Source organism: Nomascus leucogenys, chromosome 23 (assembly GCF_006542625.1).
Source record: "Nomascus leucogenys isolate Asia chromosome 23, Asia_NLE_v1, whole genome shotgun sequence".
Lineage (NCBI taxonomy): Eukaryota > Metazoa > Chordata > Mammalia > Primates > Hylobatidae > Nomascus > Nomascus leucogenys.
In genome coordinates, this window is record NC_044403.1 from 32,042,262 (window position 1) to 32,063,505 (window position 21,244).

General features: G+C 46.9%; 1 protein-coding gene and 1 long non-coding RNA gene across 2 annotated transcripts in view; one reads left to right on the forward strand and one right to left on the reverse strand.

Moving 5' to 3' along the window:
- Positions 1 to 2,445: 2,445 nt before the first annotated feature.
- The window catches only part of NINJ2 (ninjurin 2), a 95,195-nt gene continuing 76,396 nt past the window's right edge, over positions 2,446 to 21,244 (forward strand). Inside the window, exon 1 of the mRNA XM_030805007.1 lies at positions 2,446 to 3,454. Coding sequence (XP_030660867.1) covers positions 3,284 to 3,454 — 171 coding nt within the window. The 5' untranslated portion in view covers positions 2,446 to 3,283. The remainder of the gene's footprint in view (positions 3,455 to 21,244) is intronic.
- On the reverse strand, positions 3,380 to 20,293 carry LOC115832943. The gene is made up of 3 exons (XR_004028355.1): positions 20,146 to 20,293; positions 18,789 to 18,932; positions 3,380 to 3,465 (listed from the first exon to the last, which is right to left on the reverse strand). It is a non-coding gene; the product is annotated as an uncharacterized LOC115832943 (long non-coding RNA).

The following is a 21,244-nucleotide window of genomic DNA, read 5'->3' on the forward strand; positions in this document are numbered from 1 at the left end:
CAAAGGCTAAAAAATATTGGCTCTCTGGCCCCTTACAGAAAAAGTTTGCTGGCTGGGCACGGTGACTCACGCCTGTAATTCCAGCACTTTGAGAGATCGAGGCAAGCGGATCGCTTGAGCTCAGGAGTTCGAGACCAGCTTGGGCAACATGGCGAAACCCCCGTCTCTACAAAAAATACAGAAATTAGGCAGGCATGGTGGTGCGTGCCTGTAATCCCAGCTACTGGGCTGGAGGTTGGGGCCTGAGGTGGGAGGATCACTTAAGCCCAGGAGGCAGAGGTTGCAGTGAGCAGAGATTGTGCCACTGCACACCAGCCTGGGTGACAGAGTGAGACCCTGTCTCAAAAAATAAAAATTAAAATTAAAAAAGCTTCATATAGCAATTTGAATTTTATAAAAAAGAAAAATGAAAAAGAAAAACTTTACTGACCCCTGGTCCAGGGTTACAGCGTGACATGGTAGATAAACCATTTTCCAAAGCCTTTTTTCTGTTTACTTCCAAATGATGCTTATGAGATGGGGAAAGGTCCAAATCCAGAAAGATCTTGCCAAACCAAAACCATTATTATAACCAATTACAGCTGTTTCCTTTTCAAACCAATGTGCTTATTAATAGGAAATTTTTTGAAATACATTCAAGTACTTTTCTCTTTTGCATTTTTTTGTTCCTGTTTCCCTCTATTCAGCCAGATGTATCCATATTATTTAAAAGATAATGAGGATTTTCACAGCAGGAGTGCACAGAGAAATAAACAGTTAATATTTTGCTTCTGGCATCCAAAATAAGGTTTTCCAGAAAGTTTTTTTTTTTTTTAAGACATGGTCTTGCTTTGTCAACTCAGGCTGGAGTGCAGTGTCATGATCACAGCTCACTGCAGCCTTGAGCTCCCAGGCTCAAGCAATCCTCCCACCTCAGCCTCCCAAGTACCTGGGTCTACAGGTGCTACAAGCTGCCACATCTAGCTAAATTTAAAAAAAAAAATTTTGTAGAGACAGGATCTCACTGTGTTTCCCAGGCTGGTCTTGAACCCCTGGGCTCAAGTGACCTCCTGCCTCTACTTCCCACAATGCTGGGATTACAGGTGTGAGCCACCATGCCCAGCCAAAAAGTTCTTGTACAGATGGGATCTCACTATGTTGCTCAAGCTGCTCTTGAACTCCTGGGCTCAAGAAATCCTCCTGCTTTGGCCTCCCGAAGTGCTGGGATCACACGTATGAGCCACACTGCCCAGCCAAGACAATATTTTTGACAACCAGGTTTTGTTGAGAGAGAGGATTTTCTAAATTTCTTCATTTCCCTTTGAATTGTTGTCATAGAGTTCTACATCAGATACATCCCAGCCAAACAGGAAAAAAAAAAAAAAAAAAAAGACAACGTGTATATTTTCTGATCCTAGATTAAGGGGACTATGGGAAGAAGTAATCTCAGCTACTCGGGAGGCTGAGGCAGGAGAATCGCTTGAACCCGGGAAGCAGAGGTTGCAGCGAGCTGAGATGGTGCCTCTGCACTCCAGCTTGGGCAACAGAGTGAGACTCCATCTCAAAAAAAAAAAAAGTGCTTAGAATAGTGCTTGATACGTAGTGGTATTATTATGAGGGGAGGGGGTGATAGATATTACTGGTAGACTTTTTAAGGAGTGCTGAGAAGAGTGGGTTCCATGTCTCATTCCCATTTGGGAATGTGGAAGATCACCTCACGGGCTGCCCTGTGCCAACTGGAGCAGCCACATCAGAGCAAACTCTGCTGGAAGTGGGGCTGAGCTTGCCTTTCCCCTGCCCTTCGTCAGCAGCCCTCCGTTCCCATGTGCCCAGGGGTGCTCAGAAGCACTGGTCAAGCATCTCGCAGGAAAATTTCGCGGGGCTTATCTTAGAGATGTGGGTCACTGAGCGGATACAGTGGGATGGCGGCACATACAAGTCAAAGCCAGGTCTCAGGACGGTCCACACAGCCACGAGCCAAGGTAGCGCAGACAGCAAGGGAGACCACTGGATCTCAAAGGCAGAAAGAGAATCACCCATGAGTGACTCTGGCCCAATGTCAGACATCAGCCACCAATGCCAGCAGGAGACCCAGGAGCAGGACCTGTGTCTCCTCAGCAGTCGGCAATTCGGGCGGCCTGTGGGCCCAGCAGCTCCAGAATAGAAAGGAGCTGAGATGGAGAGGCCACAGGATAGATGCAAGAACCGTCCCCACCCAACCCTCCCGTGCACCTATATGCCATCTTCTGCATCCGAAAGACTGAGCATTGTGTCCAAAGTGGACTGTTTACATTTAAATGATTAAATCCAACTATGCTTCATAGATTAGACTAAAATATGGCCCCCATCCAATCGTCCAACCCTCCCTCGCACCACTGTCCAGAGGGATGGGAACTTACAAAGGCATTTCATAGAACTGAAGAAATCACTTTTTTTTTTTACATTTGAATGTGGCGAGGGTAAACGTGTGACTCTGCCTGTCTTCCTCCCGCCCGCACCTCTTTAAGCCCTGAATTGGATTACAGGTTACCACCCTGCCATGCACGTCTGCGGACATCTCCACACCCACACGTGCACAAGCTTGTGTCTCAACCTTGCTTCAGGAACAAGCCAGAAGAGTTTTGGGTTCTAAGGTAAACAGGAGAGAAAAAAAAAAACTTTCTAAAAAAAGACTCACTCCTGGTAATTTTATTTTAAAAGTAGGGAAAATACCACTACTTGCGTAAACAGGCTTCGAAGGTACAACTACTCCCTGCTCCCTCTATGGCTAATCAAGGGAGGAGTTGAAGGAATCAAACAACCCGTCAATAAAAACGTATTGTTCACTCACTTTATAGAATGAAGCCTATGCTTTGGAGCCTATTAGGTAAACTACAATTTTTTAAAAAACTTTTAGGGATATAGGGAACAAAGCAAAGAACAACGGAAATCCCTCTGCCTCGGTATTGAGACTGTGCTGGAGGTCACTCCACCCGTGGCGACTGGGGACCGGACTCAGCGGTGAAGTCCGATAGCGTTGTCCTCAGGCTGTTTTTCAATTTCCTTGATAAATACGCAGGATTTCTTTGCCAGTCGTAAAGCTACTAGCTCAAAGCAGGCTGGGTGACCTCAGATGGTTCCGCCGGGACTGGAAGGTCACTGGAACCACTGGTGAAAATGACGCTGTCACTACCAACTCAAAAGGCGCCATGTGCCACCTCCTGGAGCACACACATGTGCACACACATACACTCACACGTGTGTGCATGTGCACACCTCCCCCAGGGGCTGCAGCCAAGACGAGCATCCCACATCAGAGGGATGAATGGCAGGTCTGTCCCGCCAGCTGCGTGCTCTCTCCCACCCGAAGAAAGCAGCAGAGACTCAGACGGCGGAGCCTGGAGGAGCCCACACAGTCTGTTCCCGGCACCCGGTGCGTGTGAAGGGACTTGAGGGCAGCGAGATGGAGTCAGCAAGAGAAATCATCGACCTTCAAGTAAGTTCTCTCTGGAAGAGAGCAAGGGGAGACTGGGAGTAGAGGTGAAGCTGGAAGAACAGAGGATTGATACTTTAGTCACTTGATATTCTCCCTCCCCGTTCTCTTTCTTACTCACTCCCTTCTCCAAATGCTCTCTAGGCTTTGTCTCTTTATTTTCTCTTTCTCTCTGTTTCCCTATCTGGTTCTTCACTTGTTTTGAAATATCTGAAAAACAGATTGGTTAAATCCCTTTTGGCCTCTGCTTCCTCTTGTCAGTTAAAGAGCTAATTAGATCCGTATTACCAGAAAATGATTTCACATTCTGAGCAGTGTTTTCCCCAAGCCCCAGGACGGTAGAGACTTCTCTTAGAGCTGCCGGGCAGTTCTTTGGAGACAGGAGAGATGTGAGTTTTGAGGCTAGGAAGAGAGGCAGCCGGCCAACTTTGCATTTTACAGGTTGGAAAAACTTGAGCCGTTTCTCGGCTATCTTCACAAAGCTCTACTGTGTAGGACAGAAAGCGTCTCATTCGGACAGTGCAAGGAAAGGAAATCAGTCTAATCTCCCAGGAAGAGACAGAGATGTGTGTTCCTCTGTAGCTGGGATGGGCTTGGAAGGCATGAGAGGTTCCAGTCCACTGCCGGAGGGGAAAGGGGTGGGCTGTTACGGTGAGAGGAGAGCCAGATTGCTGGGAGCTGCACTCTCTGACTCCCTGCCTATGGATAGAATAGAATCAACCCTTCTGTGACCACTGCTGAGGTTATGTAACATTGCAGAGAATCAAACAAAGTGTGGAAAAGGACTTTTGAGATCAAGAATTTCTGATCCCTGAACCTGGTCCTCAAAATCTTAAGCAGCCACCCAATATATACTTCAGATTAAAGAAGAGCTGTTTTGTTGAAGCAGAGTATGTGCGTGCGTCTCTCTCTCTCTCATTCTGTGTGTGTGTTTTGGGCAGGGTGGCGTGAGGCTGGCAGAGTCTCTGTCCTTGGCCCCTCTGCCCTTGAGACACCACCAGGGAACTTGTAGGACTGCTTAGTGTGCTGTGTCAAAACCATTCACCTGGTACAACTGCACACCCAGTGCTGTTTTCCTGGATTGGCAGCCAGCCCCGAGAGCGGTCCCACCGCAAGGCTTGCTGGTCCCTCTGTCTGGAACCTTCTTTCCCTGGCTTATCTCCTGGCTGGCCCTTCCTAGTACATTCAGGTCTCAGCTCAAATGTTACTTCCCCAGGGAGCCCTTCTCTGACCAGCCTCTTTACAGGATGCCTCCTCCCCAATTCGTCTTTATCATTTGTTTAAGTTCTTTCATAGCACTGCTCACCACCTAAAGCTACATTGCTTATTTATTTAGTATGTATTGCCTGTCACTCTCACTAGGACACAAGATCTCAGAGCAGGGCCTCCCCTGTTGTATTCACTGCTGCAGCCCTAGTGCATGAGGCAACTCTTGGTACACAGTAAGTGCTTTAGAAAACATTTGTTAAATGAATGAGTTAAGGAAGCCATGAGTTGGAGAGGCTCTGAGATAGGAATAAGGTCACTTAATTGGCCCAAGAACTCCAGTCCATGTCTTCTGTCCCTAGTGTGTATTTTTGCCTCTATAAGATCCTTGGTTGTTAAGGAAATTGTGTTGCTGCTTATTCTCAGAAGAGCAAGTTTCTTATGTGCTGATGGGTTGAACAATCCAGAGTTACAGGCTAAGGACTCTGCATCTGAACCAGAGGTTCAGAAGGAAAGAGGTGGTGGGAGGAAGGAGAAGGAAATGGCTGCCTAGGCTTGATGAATGTCTCTCTCTCTAGCAGGTAACGAAGGTGTTAGTGTACCTTCTTCTTCATTTATCATTCACTCTCTTCTAATATGCTATTTAATTCTTGTATCTTACATCTTCCTTTGCTCAGAAGGTTATCCATTATTTTCTACAATTTATTGTCCACCTTTGCCTGGGCACAGTGGCCTACGCCTGTAATCCTAGCATTTTGGAGGCTGAGGCAGGAGGATCACTTGAGCTCAAGAGCTAGAGACCAGCCTGGGCAACAGAGCAAGACCCTATCTCTATTAAAAATTTAAAAGTAATTAGCTAGCCATGGTGGCATGCACCTGTAGTCCCCACTACTCGGGAGGCTGAGGTGGGAGGATTGTTTGAAGCCAGGAGTTCAAGGTTGCAGTGAGCTACAATCATGCCATTGCACTCCAGCCTGGGCGGCAGAGCCAGACCCTGTCTCTAAAAACAAAACAATGGCACTCTTTAGTTAAAACAATGTTTCCCCAAAATGTGGTACAATTATCACCAATGGGTAGTAAAGGTACTATCAATGGCTGACACCTTTTTAATATAATGTTTATTTTTACAGTTTTTTTTTTTGAGACGGAGTCTCACTCTGTCGCCTAGGGTGGAGTGGAGTGGCACGATCTCAGCTCACTGTAACCTCCGCCTCCCGGGTTCAAGTGATTCTCCTGCCTCAGCTTCCCAAGTAGCTGGGATTACAGGCATGTACCACCACACTTGGCTAATTTTCGTATTTTTAGAAGAGACAGGGTTTCATCATATTGGCCAGGCTAGTCTTGCCCTCAAATGATCCACAAGCCTCGGCCTCCCAAAGTGTTGGGATTACAGGTGTGAGCCACTATGGCTGGCCATCTTTATAGTTTTAGTATTCATTAGAAAGACCATAATAGGGCCGGGCTAGGTGGCTCACGCCTGTAACCCCAGCACTTTGGGAGTCCGAGGCGGGCAGATCACGAGGTCAGGGGTTCCAGACCAGCCTGGCCAACACAGTGAAACCCTGTCTCTACTAAAAATACAAAAATTAGCTAGGCGTGGTGGTACACGCCTGTAGTCCCAGCTACTCAGGAGGCTGAGGCAGGAGAATTGCTTGAACCCGGGAGGCAGAGGTTGTGGTGAGCTGAGATCGCGCCACTGCACTCCAGCCTGGGTAACAGAGTAAGACTCTGTCCCAAAAAAAAAAGAAAAAAGAAAGAAAGAGCATAACAACTTATCAGACCTGTGATTCCTTTTTTTTTTTTTTTTTAAGAGACAGGATCTTGCTCTGTCACACAGGCAGGAGTGCAGTGGTGCAATCTCGGCTCACTGCAGCCTTAACCTCCTGGGCCCAAGTGATCCTCCTGCCTCAGCCTCCCAAGTAGCTGGGACCACACATGTACACTACCATGCCCAGCTAATTTTTTTTTTTTTTTTTTTTTTTTAGAGATTGGGGTCTCACCGTGTTGCCCAGGCTGGTCTCTAACTTCTGGGCTCAAGTGATCTTCCTTCTTGGCCTCCCAAAGTGTTGGGATTACAGGCATGAGCCACATGTCCAGGCAATTCCAACATTTTTATTGCTTAGGATGAGCCTAAAGTAAGTGGCAGAAAGTTTTTTGACACCTTTATGCAGTCCTTGCACATGACCTGGGCATACCCTCAAGGTCTCAGTAACTGTTTCTGTCTGACCTGTTCAGAAGTATGGCAGCCTTGGGTGACATGGCTCACAGGTGTGTGTGCCCGCACCTACTACTGCACTGAGACACTGAAATCCTAAACATGGCACAACTGAAGTCTGGGAAACTCTAATCTAAAATAACATTAACTTGAGCCTCTATAATCAATGTTGTAGATGTGTCTCCAGGTCAAGGCCTGTGAAACTAGCATGGGTAGCAGCAGCAGAGCTGGCTGTGAAGGGTGGCGCACAGCACTCAGGGCAGGTGGCCTCCACCAGCTGGGTGCCTGGAGCTGCTCCTTTTCTTCTACAGCCCGTGGCTGTGGCCTCCAAGCCTCTGCCCTTCTCCCTGCCTTCACTGGTAGCCCTGCCAGGGAGCTAAGCCTGCGCATCTCCCAGAGTCTGGATGTATGAAAGGTTGAGGATAATCCCTTTCTTCCCCTTTGAGCCAGCGTTGCAACCCTACCCCCAAGTACAGAGTTTAAGCCCCTAGCCTGGCTTCTTCCCAAAATGCAGCTCCTCTTGGGCTTCCAGGTTCCCCAGGCAGATTCAGTTATTGGCCCCTTTCTTCCCACCTGTGCTGCATGTTGATGGAAATGTGAAGATGATCTGCTAAAAGAGGAACTAAGACTTGTCCATACCGAATGCATATTCAGTATAGCTCAGGCTAAGTATAGCACGATACAGATAGAATGAGATGGGAGTGGAGGTAAAAATACTTATGAATAGAAGAAGGTCTATAGACAAAGTACTCTGGGAGTATTTTTGGTTTTTTTGTTTTGTTTTGGTTTGGTCTTTTTGCTTTTAAAGACATATATATAAGCAGTTATATATAATATATAATAGCAGTTATATATAGAGAGAATAACAATTGTATATATAATAGCAGTTCTAGGTTCATGGCAAAATTGAGAAGGCACAGAGATCTCCCATATAGCCCCTCACCCCACATGCATAGACTCCCCATTATCAACTTCCTCCACCAAAATGGTACATTTTTTTTTTTACAACTGATGAGCCTTACATTGACACATCATTATGACCCAAAGTCTACAGTTTACATGAGGGTTCACTCTCGGTGTTAAACATGCTGTGCGTAATAACACGTTTCCACCGCTATAGCATAGTATAGTATAATAGAGAAGTTTCACTGCCCGAAAAATCCTCTGCATTCTGCCTGTTCATTGCTCCTTCTCCTCTCAAGCCCTGGCAATGACTGACTTTTTGTGTTGCCTTTTCCAGAGTGTCACGTAGTTGGAATCATACAATATGTAGCCTTTTCAAATTGGCTTCTCTCACTCAGCAACGTCATTTAAGTCTCCTCCGTATCTTTTCATGGCTTGATAGCTCATTTCTTTTTAGTACTGAATAATATTCCAGTGTCTGGATGTACTACTGTTTATTTTATTCACCTACCGAAGGACATCTTGGTTGCTTCCAAGTTTTGGCATTATGTATCATTCTGTATAAAGCCACTCTGGCTGGGCGCAGTGGCTCACACCTGTAATCCCAGCACTTTGGGAGGCCGAGGTGGGCGGATCACTTGAGGTCAGGAGTTTGAGACCAGCCTGGCTATTGCTAACGTGGTGAAACCCCACTTCTACTAAAAATACGAAAATTAGCAGGGCATGGTGGCACGTGCCTGTAATTCCAGCTACTCAGGAGGCTAAGGCAGGAGAATCGCTTGAACCCGGGAGGCGGAGGTTGCAGCCAGCTGAGATCGCACCACTGCACTCCAGCCTGGGTAACAAGAGTGAGACTCTGCCTCAAAAAAAAAAAAAAAAAAAAAAAAAAAGCCTGTGTAGCTGTTTGTCTGTTTGTGTAAACATAAATTTTAAATTCATTTGGGAAGATACCAAGGATTGCAATTGCTGGATCATATGGTTAAGAGTATGTTGAGTTTTGGAAGAAACTGCCAAACTGTCTTCCAAAATGGCTATACTGTTTTGCGTGCCCACCAGCAATGAATGGGTGTTCCATATTCTCATCAGCATTTGGTATTGTCAGTGTTCTGGATGTTGGCCATTCTAGTAGCTGTGCAGTGATATCCCATTTTTGTTTTAATTTGCATTTCCCTAGTGACATAAGATGTGGAGAATCTTCTCATATGCTTATCTGCTACCTTTGCATCTTCTTTAGTGAGGTGGCTGTTCAGGTGTTTTGCCCATATTTAGTGGGGTTATTTTTTAATTTAATTTTATTTTTTTCAGAAGGAGTCTCACTCTGTTGCCCAGGCTGGAGTGCAGTGGCCTGATCTTGGCTCACTGCAACCTCTGCTTCCTGGGTTCAAGTGATCCTCCTGCCTCAGCCTCCTGAGTAACTGGGACTACAGGTGTGCGCCACCATGCCCGGCTAATTTTTGTATTTTTAATAGAGGCCGGGTTTCACTATGTTGGCCAGGCTGATCTCAAACTCCTGATCTTGTGATCCACCCGCCTCAGCCTCCCAAAGTGCTGGGATTACAGGTGTGAGCCACTGTGCCCGGCCTTATTTTCTTGTTGTTGAATTTTAAGATTCTTTGTCTGTTTTGGATAACAACTCTTTATTAGATGCATCTTTTGCAGATATTTTCTCCTAGTCTGTGGCTTGTCTTCTCATTCTGTTGACATTGTCTTTCACAGAGTAGAAGTTTTTAATGTTAATGAAGTCCAGCTTATTAATTATTTCTTTCATGGATTGTACCCTTTTATATTGTATACAAAAAGTCATAAGCATATTCAAGGTCATCTAGATTTTCTCCTGTATTATCATTTATGAGTTTTATAGTTTCACATTTTACATTTAGATTTATAGTCCACTTTGAATTAATTCTTGTAGAGGGTGTAAGGTCTGTGTCTAGATTCATGTTTTTAACACGTGGATGTCCGGTTATTCTGGCACCATTTGTTGAAAAGACTATCTCTGCTACATCGTATTGTCTTTGTTCCTTTATCAAAGACCAGTTGGGTCTATTTCTGGGTTTACTATTCTGTTCCATTGATCTATTTGTCTATTCTTTGCCCAAAACACATTGTCTTCATTATTGTAGCTTTATAGTTTGTTGTTTTTTTTTTTTTTTGAGACAGAGTCTTGCTCTGTCACCCAGGCTAGAGTGCAGTGGCATGATCTCGGCTCACTGCAACCTCCACCTCCCAAGTTCAAGCAATTCTCCTGCCACAGCCTCCCAAGTAGCTGGGATTACAAGTGCCTGCCACCACGCCCAGCTAATTTTTGTATTTTTAGTAGAGGTGGGGTTTCACTATATTGGCCAGGCTGGTCTTGAACTCGTGACCTCAAGTGATCCGCCCACCTCAGCCTCCCAAAGTGCTGGGATTACAGGCGTGAGTCACCATGCCTGGCTGAATTTTATCATTTGTTAATTTTAAAAAAGGATAGGAAAAAAAGTTTTTCTTTTACCTTCATTTATTCTTTGATAGTTCCCTTTTCTTTACATAGATCTGAGTTTCTGACCTATTTCATTTTCCTTCTTTCTGGAAGTCCTGGCCTCAAGTGATCTGCCCGCCTCAGCCTACCAAAGAGCTGGGATTACAGACATGAGCCACCATGCCCAGCTTCATGTTCCTTCTTTCTAAAGAACTTCTTTCAATATTTCTTGCAAGACAGAGCTACTAGCAACAAATCCTCTTACTTTTGTTTGTCTGAGAAAGTCTTTATTTCTCCGTCCCTTTAGAGGGATAATTTTGCAAGATAGAGAATTCCAGGTTGGTGGATTTTTTTCCTTCGATGCTTTGAAGATTTCACTCCACTTTCTTCTTCATGTGTGTCTGAGGAGAAATCAGATATAATTCTTATCTTTGTTCTTCAATAGGTAAGATTTTTTTTTTCTTGTGGATTCTTTCGGATTTTTTGTTTGCCTTCCATTTTTCTGTAGCTCTTTAGGTATTTATCCCGCTTGATTTTTTCTGAGTTTCCTGTATCTATAATTTGGCATCTAGCACTAATTTGAGAGAAATGCTCAGTCATTATTGTTTCAGATATTTTTTCTGTTCCTTTCTGCCTCCTCCTTCAATTATTTCCATCACACATATATGATATCCATTGTATTTGTCCCACAGTTCTTGAATAGTCTGTTCTATTTTTCTCAGCCTTTGTCTCTTTGCTTTTCCGTGTAGGGGCTTTCTATGAGGTATGCATAAGCTCAGAGATTCTTTCCTTAGCCACGTCCAGTCTACTAATGAGCCCATCAATGGCATTCTTCATTTCTGTCAGTGGTTTGACCTCTGGCATTTCTTTTTGATTCTCTCTTGGGGTGTCCATCTCTCCACTTACGTTGCCCATCTCTTCTTGCATGCCATCTGCTTTATTCATTAGCACCCTTAGCATATTCATCATAGTTGTTTTAAATCCTTGGTCTGATAAAGTCCAATATCCCTGCCATGTCTAGTTCTAATGCTTGCTCTTCTCTTCCAATTGTGTTTTTGGCCTCTTAGTATGCCTTGTAATTTTTTCTTGATAGTCAGGTATGTATAAGGCAAAAGGAACTGCTATAAACAGGCCTTAGTATATGGTGGTAAAATGTGAGGGGAGGGGAAGTGTTCCACAGCTCTATGATTGGGTGTCAGTCTTTTAGTGAGCCTATGCCTCTGGACTGAACATCACAAATGCTTCTAAGTACCCACACCTTAGGTGGGTCAGGATAGCTACAGTGCGCTGCAATCGGATCTTCCCCTTCCCCCAGTCACTTGGGCTCTAATAAAACCCCAGCAAAGTTTGACTCTGGTTAAATAGTTCTCCTGAGGTCAGGCCTTGTTAAGAAGAACTGACAGAATGCTCTGGCATATTTTGAAATGTTTCCTTCTCCCTTCCCCCTGCCAGAGGCATGAGCAGATTTTTCTCTGACATTTACTATAGAACTTGGGCAGCTCCTAGAGGTAAAACTCACAAAAGCATTTCCTCCAATGCCCACCCCCATGACTGGGTCACCCTGGAGTTTTTAACTCTCAGACTTGTCCATTCTGAGCCTCCAAGCAGTTTGTCGACTACAGTTCAGGTTTTCCTAGCTGGCACGAACTCCTGAGAACGGCCCTTGTGAGTCTGCCCCAGTAAGCCATGACTTCCCGTATGCACCTGTCTGTCTCACTGACGTTAGGGGCAGTGGTTTGCCCTATGTCCTTACCACTCTTTTGGATCCAAGAAGAGTTGCTGATTTTTCAGTTTCTTCAGCTTTTTACTTGTTAGGATGGGAGTGGCTAATTCCAAGTGCCTTACATGCAGAACCAGAAACCAGAAGTCTCCAGAAGTATTTTCAAACGGAAGTTCCAGAAAACAATTTGATAGTATAATATGTGTCAATATATCCATATATAGACTGAGTCTCACTGTGTTGCCCAGGCTGGAGTGCAGTGGCGCGAACTCGGCTCACTACAACCTCCGCCTCCTGGGTTCAAGCAATTCTCCTGCCTCAGCCTCCTGATTAGCTGGGACTACAGGCACCCGCCACCACGCCCGGCTAATTTTTGTAATTTTTGGAAGAGACAGGGTTTCACTATGTTGGCCAGGCTGGTCTCGAACTCCTGACCTTGTGATCCACCCGCCTTGGCTTCCCAAAGTGATGGGATTACAGGCGTGAGCCGCCGCACCTGGCCTTGAGATTTTAAAATGACTTGCCAGGAGCAGTGGCTTACACCTGTAATCCTAGCACTTTGGTACATCACCTGAGCTCAGGTACATCTCCTGGTACATCACCTGACCTCAGTTTGAGGCCAGCCTGAGAAACACAGTGAAACCCCGTCTCTACTAAAAATATAAACCTAGGAGGCAAAGGTTGCAGTGAGCTGAGATCACACCACTGCACTCCAGCCTGGTCAACAAAGTGAGACTCTATCCCTTGCCTCCAAAAAAAAAAAAAAATATCTACTAATCTACTAATCTCACTTCTAGAATCAGCCTAAGAAAATGATTGAAGTTGTGTTTAGATATCCAAAGATGTTCACTGAAATATTATTCATAACAAAAAATGGAGAGCCCAATAACGAAGAAATGGTTAAAGTTTGATATATCTGTAAATAAATATGGAATAATTTTTTATCTTTTGGAAGAATACTCAAGGGAATATCAAAATGCTAATCATATGTTAGGTTAAAGAAGTAAGATACACAAGCTCATAAACACTTCATCTCAATTTCCTTTAAAAATCATATAGAATAAACATGTGTAGGAAAACTACTGGAAAAAATAAACCAAAAGGTTAATACTAGTTATTTCTGGATTATGGGTTTATGAATGATTTATTTTCATCTATTACTTTTCTTTTCGCTTTTTATTTCCTTTGCACATTTTCTACTAACCCATATATTATATTTAGAATAGAAAAAAACTTGTAGTTTAAAAAAGAAAATTAGAGAAGCAGGTGTGCCTATATGCAAATGAGTAGATTTCATGGGCTACTATATATACGTATATATATGTATATATATATACGTATATATATGTATATATACGTATATATATAGTATATCAGAAACAGTGAATGTGTGTGTGTATATATATATCAGAAACAGTGAATAATAAATATATATATACACAAACACACACACATTTATTCACTGTTTCTGATTACCATGAAAAATAAACAGTTTATACATGAATTGTGTATAAGTAGGCATCTCCTTTTAAGTGGCTGCTCCACTTTTTAATAGTTTTACATACGACAACTCTTATTTTTTGTATCTGAATATGCTCCAAGACTAGAAATGTGACATCCCGGCTGGGCACGGTGGCTCACACCTGTAATCCCAACACTTCGGGAGGCCAAGGTGGGCAGATGACCTGAGGTCAAGAGTTTGAGACCAGTCTGGCCAACATGGTGAAACCCCGTCTCTAGTAAAAATATAAAAATTAGCCGAGTGTGGTGGCGCATGCCTGTAATCCCAGCTACTCTGGAGGCTGAGGCAGGAGAATCGCTTGAACCCGGGAGGCGGAGGTTGCAGTGAGCCGAGATTGTGCCACTGCAGTCCAGCCTGGGTGACAGAGACTCCGTCTCGAAAAAAAAAAAAAAAAGAAAGAAAGAAAAAAGAAAAGAAAAAGATAAAATCACTTAGATAGATAGAGATAAATAGATGAATAGATGGATGGATTTGGGATGACTTCTTTGAAAAGATAGTCATTGAATGAGCTGCGAAGGATGAATAGGACTTTGACTAGTGCAAGAGTATCCCAGTGCCGAAAACAGTGTGAACAAAAAGCTGGAGGCAGGAAAACACAGGGCATATCTGGGGAAGGATGAGTAGACAGATTTGTTTAGACTCTAAGGTGAATGGAGGAGAAAAGTGAGAAATAGGATTAAAAAGGTAGGTTGGAATCAGATCATGATGGACCCTGAAGGCCAAATTTGGTTTATTAGACTAATAGGCCTTCCAGGTCCCGTGTAGAAGTCCAACTCTGATGGGGGGTATGGGGTGGTTAGATTCGTAGGTAACAGCCCAATTTTTTATTCCTCGCCCAGGCCTTTCCTGGACCTCCGTCTGAGAGCCCAGGTGCCTCTGCAGAGCAGAGAACACTCATGAACACGGCCATTCATTTGGTCAGTTCATCCCCGATGAACGGGTCTAGCCCTTGTTTTAAAGAGGAAAAAATCGAGGGCCAGAGACGTGTGATGTTTAACTGGGCCTTAGAATCTTCATGGCATTGGGCAGGGTATCTAATGAACAACAGACGGACTACTCAGTAAATACGTATTTGTTAGGCCAGGTGCAGTGGCTCACGCCTGTAATCCCAGCACTTTGGGAGACCAAGGCAGGCGGATCATCTGAGGTCAGGAGTTCGTGACCAGCCTGGCCAACATGGTGAAACCCTGTCTCTACTAAAAATACAAAAAAAAATTAGCTGGGTGTGGTGGCGGGCACCTATAGTCCCAGCTACTTGGGAGGCTGAGGCTGGAGAATCACTTGAACTCAGGAGGCGGAGCTTGCAGTGAGCTGAGAATCACACCATTGCACTCCAGCCTGGGTGACAAGAGTGAAATTCCATCCAAAAAAAAAAATGTGTTTGTTGACTAATTGATGTGTCCAATTTGCCATGCACAGTGAAAGCGTATTTCAAACACATGATTCAAACGAATCCTCCCAACTATCCAGTGGTCATTACTACACCATTAATGGATGCAGAAGTGAAGCTCGGGAAGGTCAAATACAAGACCACAGAGCCTGGAAGCGGCAGGGCAGGACTGAAACCTAGGTTTTCTTTCTGCTATACTCGAACTCAGCGGTTTTCAAATGTGATCCCTGGAACAGCAGCACCCCATCACTTGTTAGAAATGCAAATCTTTAGACCCACCAAATCAGAAACCCTGGAGATGAGGGTTTCTGCAATCTGTATTTTCACAAGCCCCCTGGTGATCCCGATGCATACTAAGGTCTTAGAATCCTCAGTTAAATCCCTAAGTGACTGATGTACGGGGGATATGGAGACTTCAAGACTGGCTCCTTTCTCCCAGGTAGTCCTGTAGCACCTGCACTAGACCTGGAGTAAGCAACGCACCCAGAGTCACGCAGAGATGTCAGCAGATCAAGGGGCCCAGGTTGGAGCAGATGCCAGGGAGGAGGAGCTGCCAGTCACTTTCTAAGAAGACAAAGGTTCTAAGCCTCTCAAGTCCAAACTTCTTGTTTCAGCGTGGGCACCACCACACTGTCACTGCTACTATGTGCATGCCACATACTTGTGAGATTTACAGCCACTATGATGAGAGGTGCTTTGGGATTACTCCAACCTAGGAAAGAGACGTGTTTGACAGGCCCACCCCCACTAGAAAGATTAAGCATAATGCAGGGCTCGGGTGAAGATGAATGTCTGTCTCCTGTCACCCAGCCTTGCGTCTCAGGAGAGGGGACAGAGCTACTGAAGGCAAGAGTGGGCTTTCCCACGGGGCACCTGGGCACAGACACCTGAGGGATGGGGGAATATGCCTTCTACAGGGGTGGAAGACAAGGAACAGAGGGGCCTAGCACCCCTGAACAGTTTGAGGGCCTTGGAAACACGGGTAGGGAGGGCAGGGGGCAATGTGGAAGTCAGGTGGGAGAGAGTGCCTGCAGCATCACCTCCAAGCTTCTGTGAAAGAGCTCTCAGTATCCTGAAACAGCGAGCCTCTGAGCTAGAAGCTGACCAGGCTCCACGCCAGGAGAATGGAAAACCCTTGCGCCTCTCCAGAGGTGAACTCCCTGTTTCCACAACCCTCGTCCAGGGAAGCAGGTTTGTTTACCCTCAGGTTTGAGGGGTCAGGCTTCGGTCGTTGTGTTTTGTGTGCTTGTCTTGTGCCTCGGGTGTGCAGTCCAGAGACCAATTGTCTGCCCGGATACACATTTTCAGTCCTAATCTGTACACAGCCTCACTCACACAGCCAGGACCTTTCCTCCTCAGCTGCAGTTTCCTAGAAATGTGACCGCCCAGTGTTATGATTCAAACAGGGCTCCGTCCCACGGGATAGTGGGGCAGGGTGCGGCTGGTAGCATTGGATCTTTAATGCCGCACCCTTCCTCTGTCCCTCTCTTTTTCTCTGGTTTTCACAGTGATCTACGTAATTTAATGCTCACCCACACTCCTTGTTGTGAACTGCCTTCACCAGGGTTGGGAAGGGGAGCAGGAATCTTGCAAAGCCCTTGACCTAACCCGGTTGCTGCACAGGAATCTCTGTAAATGGGATCCTGGGCTGCTCCAGGCACTCACGGGCAGTGCCCTCCCGCCCCACAGAGCTTCCCTGCAGAGCTCTGTGCTTTCAGGCCCTCAAGGGGCAGTCCACCAGGTGGAAGCTCCTATAAAAGCTGAGATTTCGCTTCACCACATAGGAGAAAAAAATATCCTGGGGGCCATGGAGGAGCCTGAAGAGGAGGCAGGTGGGATGGAGGGGAGCACAGGGTAGACAAGGCTTATCCTCAAGTTGCCACTAGTGTCCTCAAGTTCCAAGAAAACAGTATTGCCTGTGCTGTTTCCAGAATGCTAGTCACGGTAGTAGTGGCCGGCAGGGGGCTGTCCCTGTGAGACTGTGTGAGAGAATTAGGAAAAGAGAGAAACCCTGTTATTTTGTTTTCCATTCTCCATGTGACCTGCAGTATTTTTCCTCCTCCCGTAAGAAGTCAGCTTCCTCCCTCGCCATCCCGATGTGACCTACTTATCTGCTCCCTTGGAAGGGAGGCACCCTGGAAGACATCCCAGTCTGGGGCGGTTCTGAGTCTCAGAAACAAGCTCTTTAATAAGGAGAATCCAGAAGCTATAAAACTGGGGGGAAAGGTATTAGGGAGGCTGGAAAACGTTGGAGAAGAAGGTAAATGGAGGCTAGTGGTGCCACAGCAGAGTATTCAGTGGTGTGCCATCAGCCCTCACGGCTGACTCATGCCATGACTAAGGGAAATTGGTCGTGGAGCCATCGAAGAGGGCAAATGTCAACTGCTGGAGAGACTGCATGGACAGAAGAACCAGGAAAATAAAGTCCAGCCTTCCAGGCTGACCACCTTGTGCCCCTACTTCACAGAGCTGTGGTCTAATCTCTGAACCCTTTTCCTTATCTGCAAAATGAGGATAATAATTTTTATCTCAGAAGATTGATGAAAATACTAAATAATTTACTCTACCCTCTGTTACTCCCTAGAGAAAACTTGGGCAGATTTCAGAACAAAGGCACATAAAGGATAACGGCTACCATTTATTCCTAAGTACCCACTCCGTAAGAAGCCCTACATACGTAGTTTTCTCACTTAATTCTGTGAGGAATCGATTATGCTCATGTTACCAACAAGGAATCCAAGGCCCAGAGAAGTTAAATCACTTGTGCAAAGTCGCATAGCTAGCAAGCAGCAGAACTGAGGCCCGTACCCATGTCTGTCTGGCTCAAGGCATATACTGATTGACTGTAACATCATTCGCCTTCAAGGATTTGCCAAAAACCCTTGTCCCCAGATCTCAAGTAAATTTAGAATGCTGAGTCAGATTGGGGCCGAAGGAATCAAAGAATAATTGGGTTATATAATGCTATGATTTTATGCTAATCTTGGCACTAAAGAGAGATTGCCTCGCAATCTGGAAAACTGTAACTGCCTATCTGGTCTCTAGCCACTGGGCCTCCAGTCTGGCCTCCCTCCAATCCATTCTCCTCACTGTAGCCACAGAGAACATTCTCCCGCTTCTCTCAGCAGTTCCCAGCTGCCCTCAGGATTATATCCAAACCCACTGGGGCCAGGGCTTGGCCTGTTCTTAGTAGGCCCTACCCCGTTTTTAAAATCAAATGCATTAAAATATACCCGTGTCACTTACTAAATATGAATTCTACCATGTAAAATTTTTTAAACAATTGAGGATTTGAATTTTAGAATTATTAATTTAAATATTCATTTTTCCGATGTAGGTGTCAATACATTTTTTTCAGGTCTCAAATACTTGGGAAGCCCATAGCGCCAAGTACTGTGCATATAATGTCTAATGGTGAAACAGCCCTGTGTGCAGGCCCCGTCCCCCTGCCCTGTATGCCAGGCTTTCTGTAAATCCTTTTTCCTCTGCCTAGAACTTTGTTTCTGCACTGTACACTGCCCACACTATTCTCCCCTCCCTCCCTGCCCTGCAGTCTATTTATCTGGATGTAAGTTCATATATGCTTAATCTCTGTTTCCTCATCTGTAAAATGGGAATAGCAGTGGTACTTCATAGGATTATTAAGAAGATCGAGTAAGTTAATACACCAAAGCCTTTCTACACAAAGTATCCTGGGAGCTTGTTGGAAATGCAGAATCTAGGCCCCACCCCAGAGGTATTGAATCAGAAACTGCATTTTACCAAGATCCCCTGCGATTCAGACCCACATTTATGTTTGAGGAACACTGCACTCACACACTGAGAACAATGTCTGTTATATAATAAGCACTCGATAAATGATGGCCAGTATTAAGGTGATGAAAGGTCAGGTTTTTACAGTTGTTTCTGGTTTTCCTTCTTACCTTACTTTAACTTGCTGACTCTAGTTCACTGGTACTCAAATGGTGGGAAACTCTGGTACCCTGGGAGCCGGCCCATGGCACTTCAGCTAATGCTGAGGCAGCACTGAAGACCAGGGTTCCTGCGTTCAGGCACCTTCACTCCATCTGCAGAGGGAGACAGACAAGGAAATGGGCAATTGCAATAGGTGGTATTATAAGGGCTATCAAAAACGGAAGCAGACGCGCTGGAGCACCTTGCGGGGTCAAGGAAAGTGTTATCTAAGACCTGAGAGATGAGTTGGTAACTCAACATTCCCCCCCAAAAGTGGCAAAATAGTTTCTACTGGAAGAGTAGCCTGACTGCTCCCATGATGTGAGGGGGGAGCAAGTTCCAGAAAAGATGTGACCTCTTGGCTGATGGCAGAGTAGCTGCGGTGAGGCTGGCTCAAACTACCGCCGCTAAGAAGAAATGCTGGCTTTGCTTCGTTGCAAAGCAGCCGCTCAGTGGCCGCACAATGCTTCATCTCTCCGAGCCTCGGTTTCCCCATCTCCAGCCCTAAAATGACGACACGCCCCACAGGTCTTGTGAGGATTAAGTGAGGGGACATGATGTGCAGTTCCAGGGACAAAGTCGTGTTCCCGAATCGGGTCTTTCTTCCCTTCTCCCCTCCCCAGTTTGTGAGCCGCGTCGCAGCGGAGCGGATGCAGGCCCGAGGGCTGGCGCGACTGCAGCTGCGACCCCTTCCTCCGCGGACTCAGGACGCCGCCCTCCCCTCCCCTCCCCACCCGGCGCGAGGCTGGGAGGCTGCAGAGTCTCCAGACGGCCGCGCCGCCGGAGGGCGGGAAAGGAGGGTCACTGGGGGTCACAGGCGGTCACAGGCGGGGCGCTGTGGGCCAGAAGAACGGGCCTGGGGCGTTCCTGGAGCCCTCGGTGGCCCTTGCTGGGGGCTTGGGCAGCTGCAGGGGGACTGAGCGGCGCAGGCAGCAGGGGTGCCGGGTCCCGAGGTGAAGGCGCCGGTCCTCGGGAGGTGAAGGTTCCCGTAGCCCGCGGGCCGACTCGGGGGAATGGCGGCAACGCCCGGGCGCTGGGCGGAAGAGGCCGCGGCGGCCGGGCTAGCTGGGGAGGGAGGGCCGGGCCGGCGGGCGCGGAGTGGGGCGCGGAGTGGGGAGCGGAGTGGGGAGCGGGGCGGCCGGGGCCGGGAGCGCGCGGGCGCAGGGCCCGCGGAAACCAGGTCAGCTGAAGCGGGAGCCGGGCGGGGGAACGGGGCCCCGAGCCACTTCCCGCATCCGGTCTGCGGCGCGCTCGGGCCCGGCTTTGAGCTCTGTCACGTGGCTTCATCTCTTCCTTCCCCCGCGGGAGGCCCAGGGCCGCCCTCACCTTTTCCCGAAGCAAAACGAGCCCCGCAGCTCCTTCGCCTTCGTCTCCCCCGGATCCCGCACTCCCAGCCCGCCCCCTCCGTGGGCAGCGCCGCCAGCCGCAGGGTCCGGGGAGCGCCAGTCTGGGCTATTTCGGTTCCTTTTTTCCTCCCAAAAGTCCTTGATTTCCTGCTGAGTTTTCCCTATAGGCTTCCCTTAGTTATTAATAAGAATAGCGCCGGGCGCGGTGGCTCACGCCGGTAATCCCAGCACTTTGACAGGCCGAGGCGGGCGGACCTGAGGTCAGGAGTTCGAGACCAGCCTGGCCAGCATGGCGAAACCCCGTCTGTACTAAAAATATAAAAATTAGCCGGGCGTGGTGGCGGGCGCCTGTAGTCCCAGCTGCCCTGGAGGCTGAGGCAGGAGAATGGCGTGAACCCGGGAGGCGGAGGTTGCAGTGAGCCAAGATTGCACCATTGCCCTCCAGCCTCAAAAACAAAAAACTACCACTTCTGGGCCCTTTGTTTGAAGCAGGAATTTTGCATAGACTTTTTTTTCTCTCTGATTTTTTAGGGCCACAGTGTATTATTAACCCCGACTTACAGATGAGAAAACTTGAAGTTCAGGAAAGTTAATGTGCTCAAGGTCACAGCTAGTCAATGGCTCAACTGGATTCACATCTCAGGCTGTCAAACCGAAACTATGTGCCCTTTTCGGCCTTCCACGCCCCCACAAGGGGAGGCCATGCCAGGACCATGTCAAAAGGTGGTGTTCTGCTAGATTCTACCCTAAAGCAGCATTGTCCTCAAAGACAGATACTTTCTGAGGCAGTCTAGGAAATAACCTAGCTCCAGGGCAGTGTTGGAAGAGACTTCCCTTACAGCCTGTTTTTTTTTTTTTTTTTGAGACGGAGTCTCGCTCTGTCACCCAGGCTGGGGTGCAGTGGCGCTATCTCGGCTCACTGCAACCTCCACCTCCTGGGTTCAAGCGATTCTCCTGCCTCAGCCTCCTGAATAGCTGGGACTACAGGCGCCCGCTACCATACCCAGCTAAGTTTTTGCATTTTTTAGTAGAGACGGGGTTTCACCCTGTTAGCCAGGATGGTCTCGATATCCTGACCT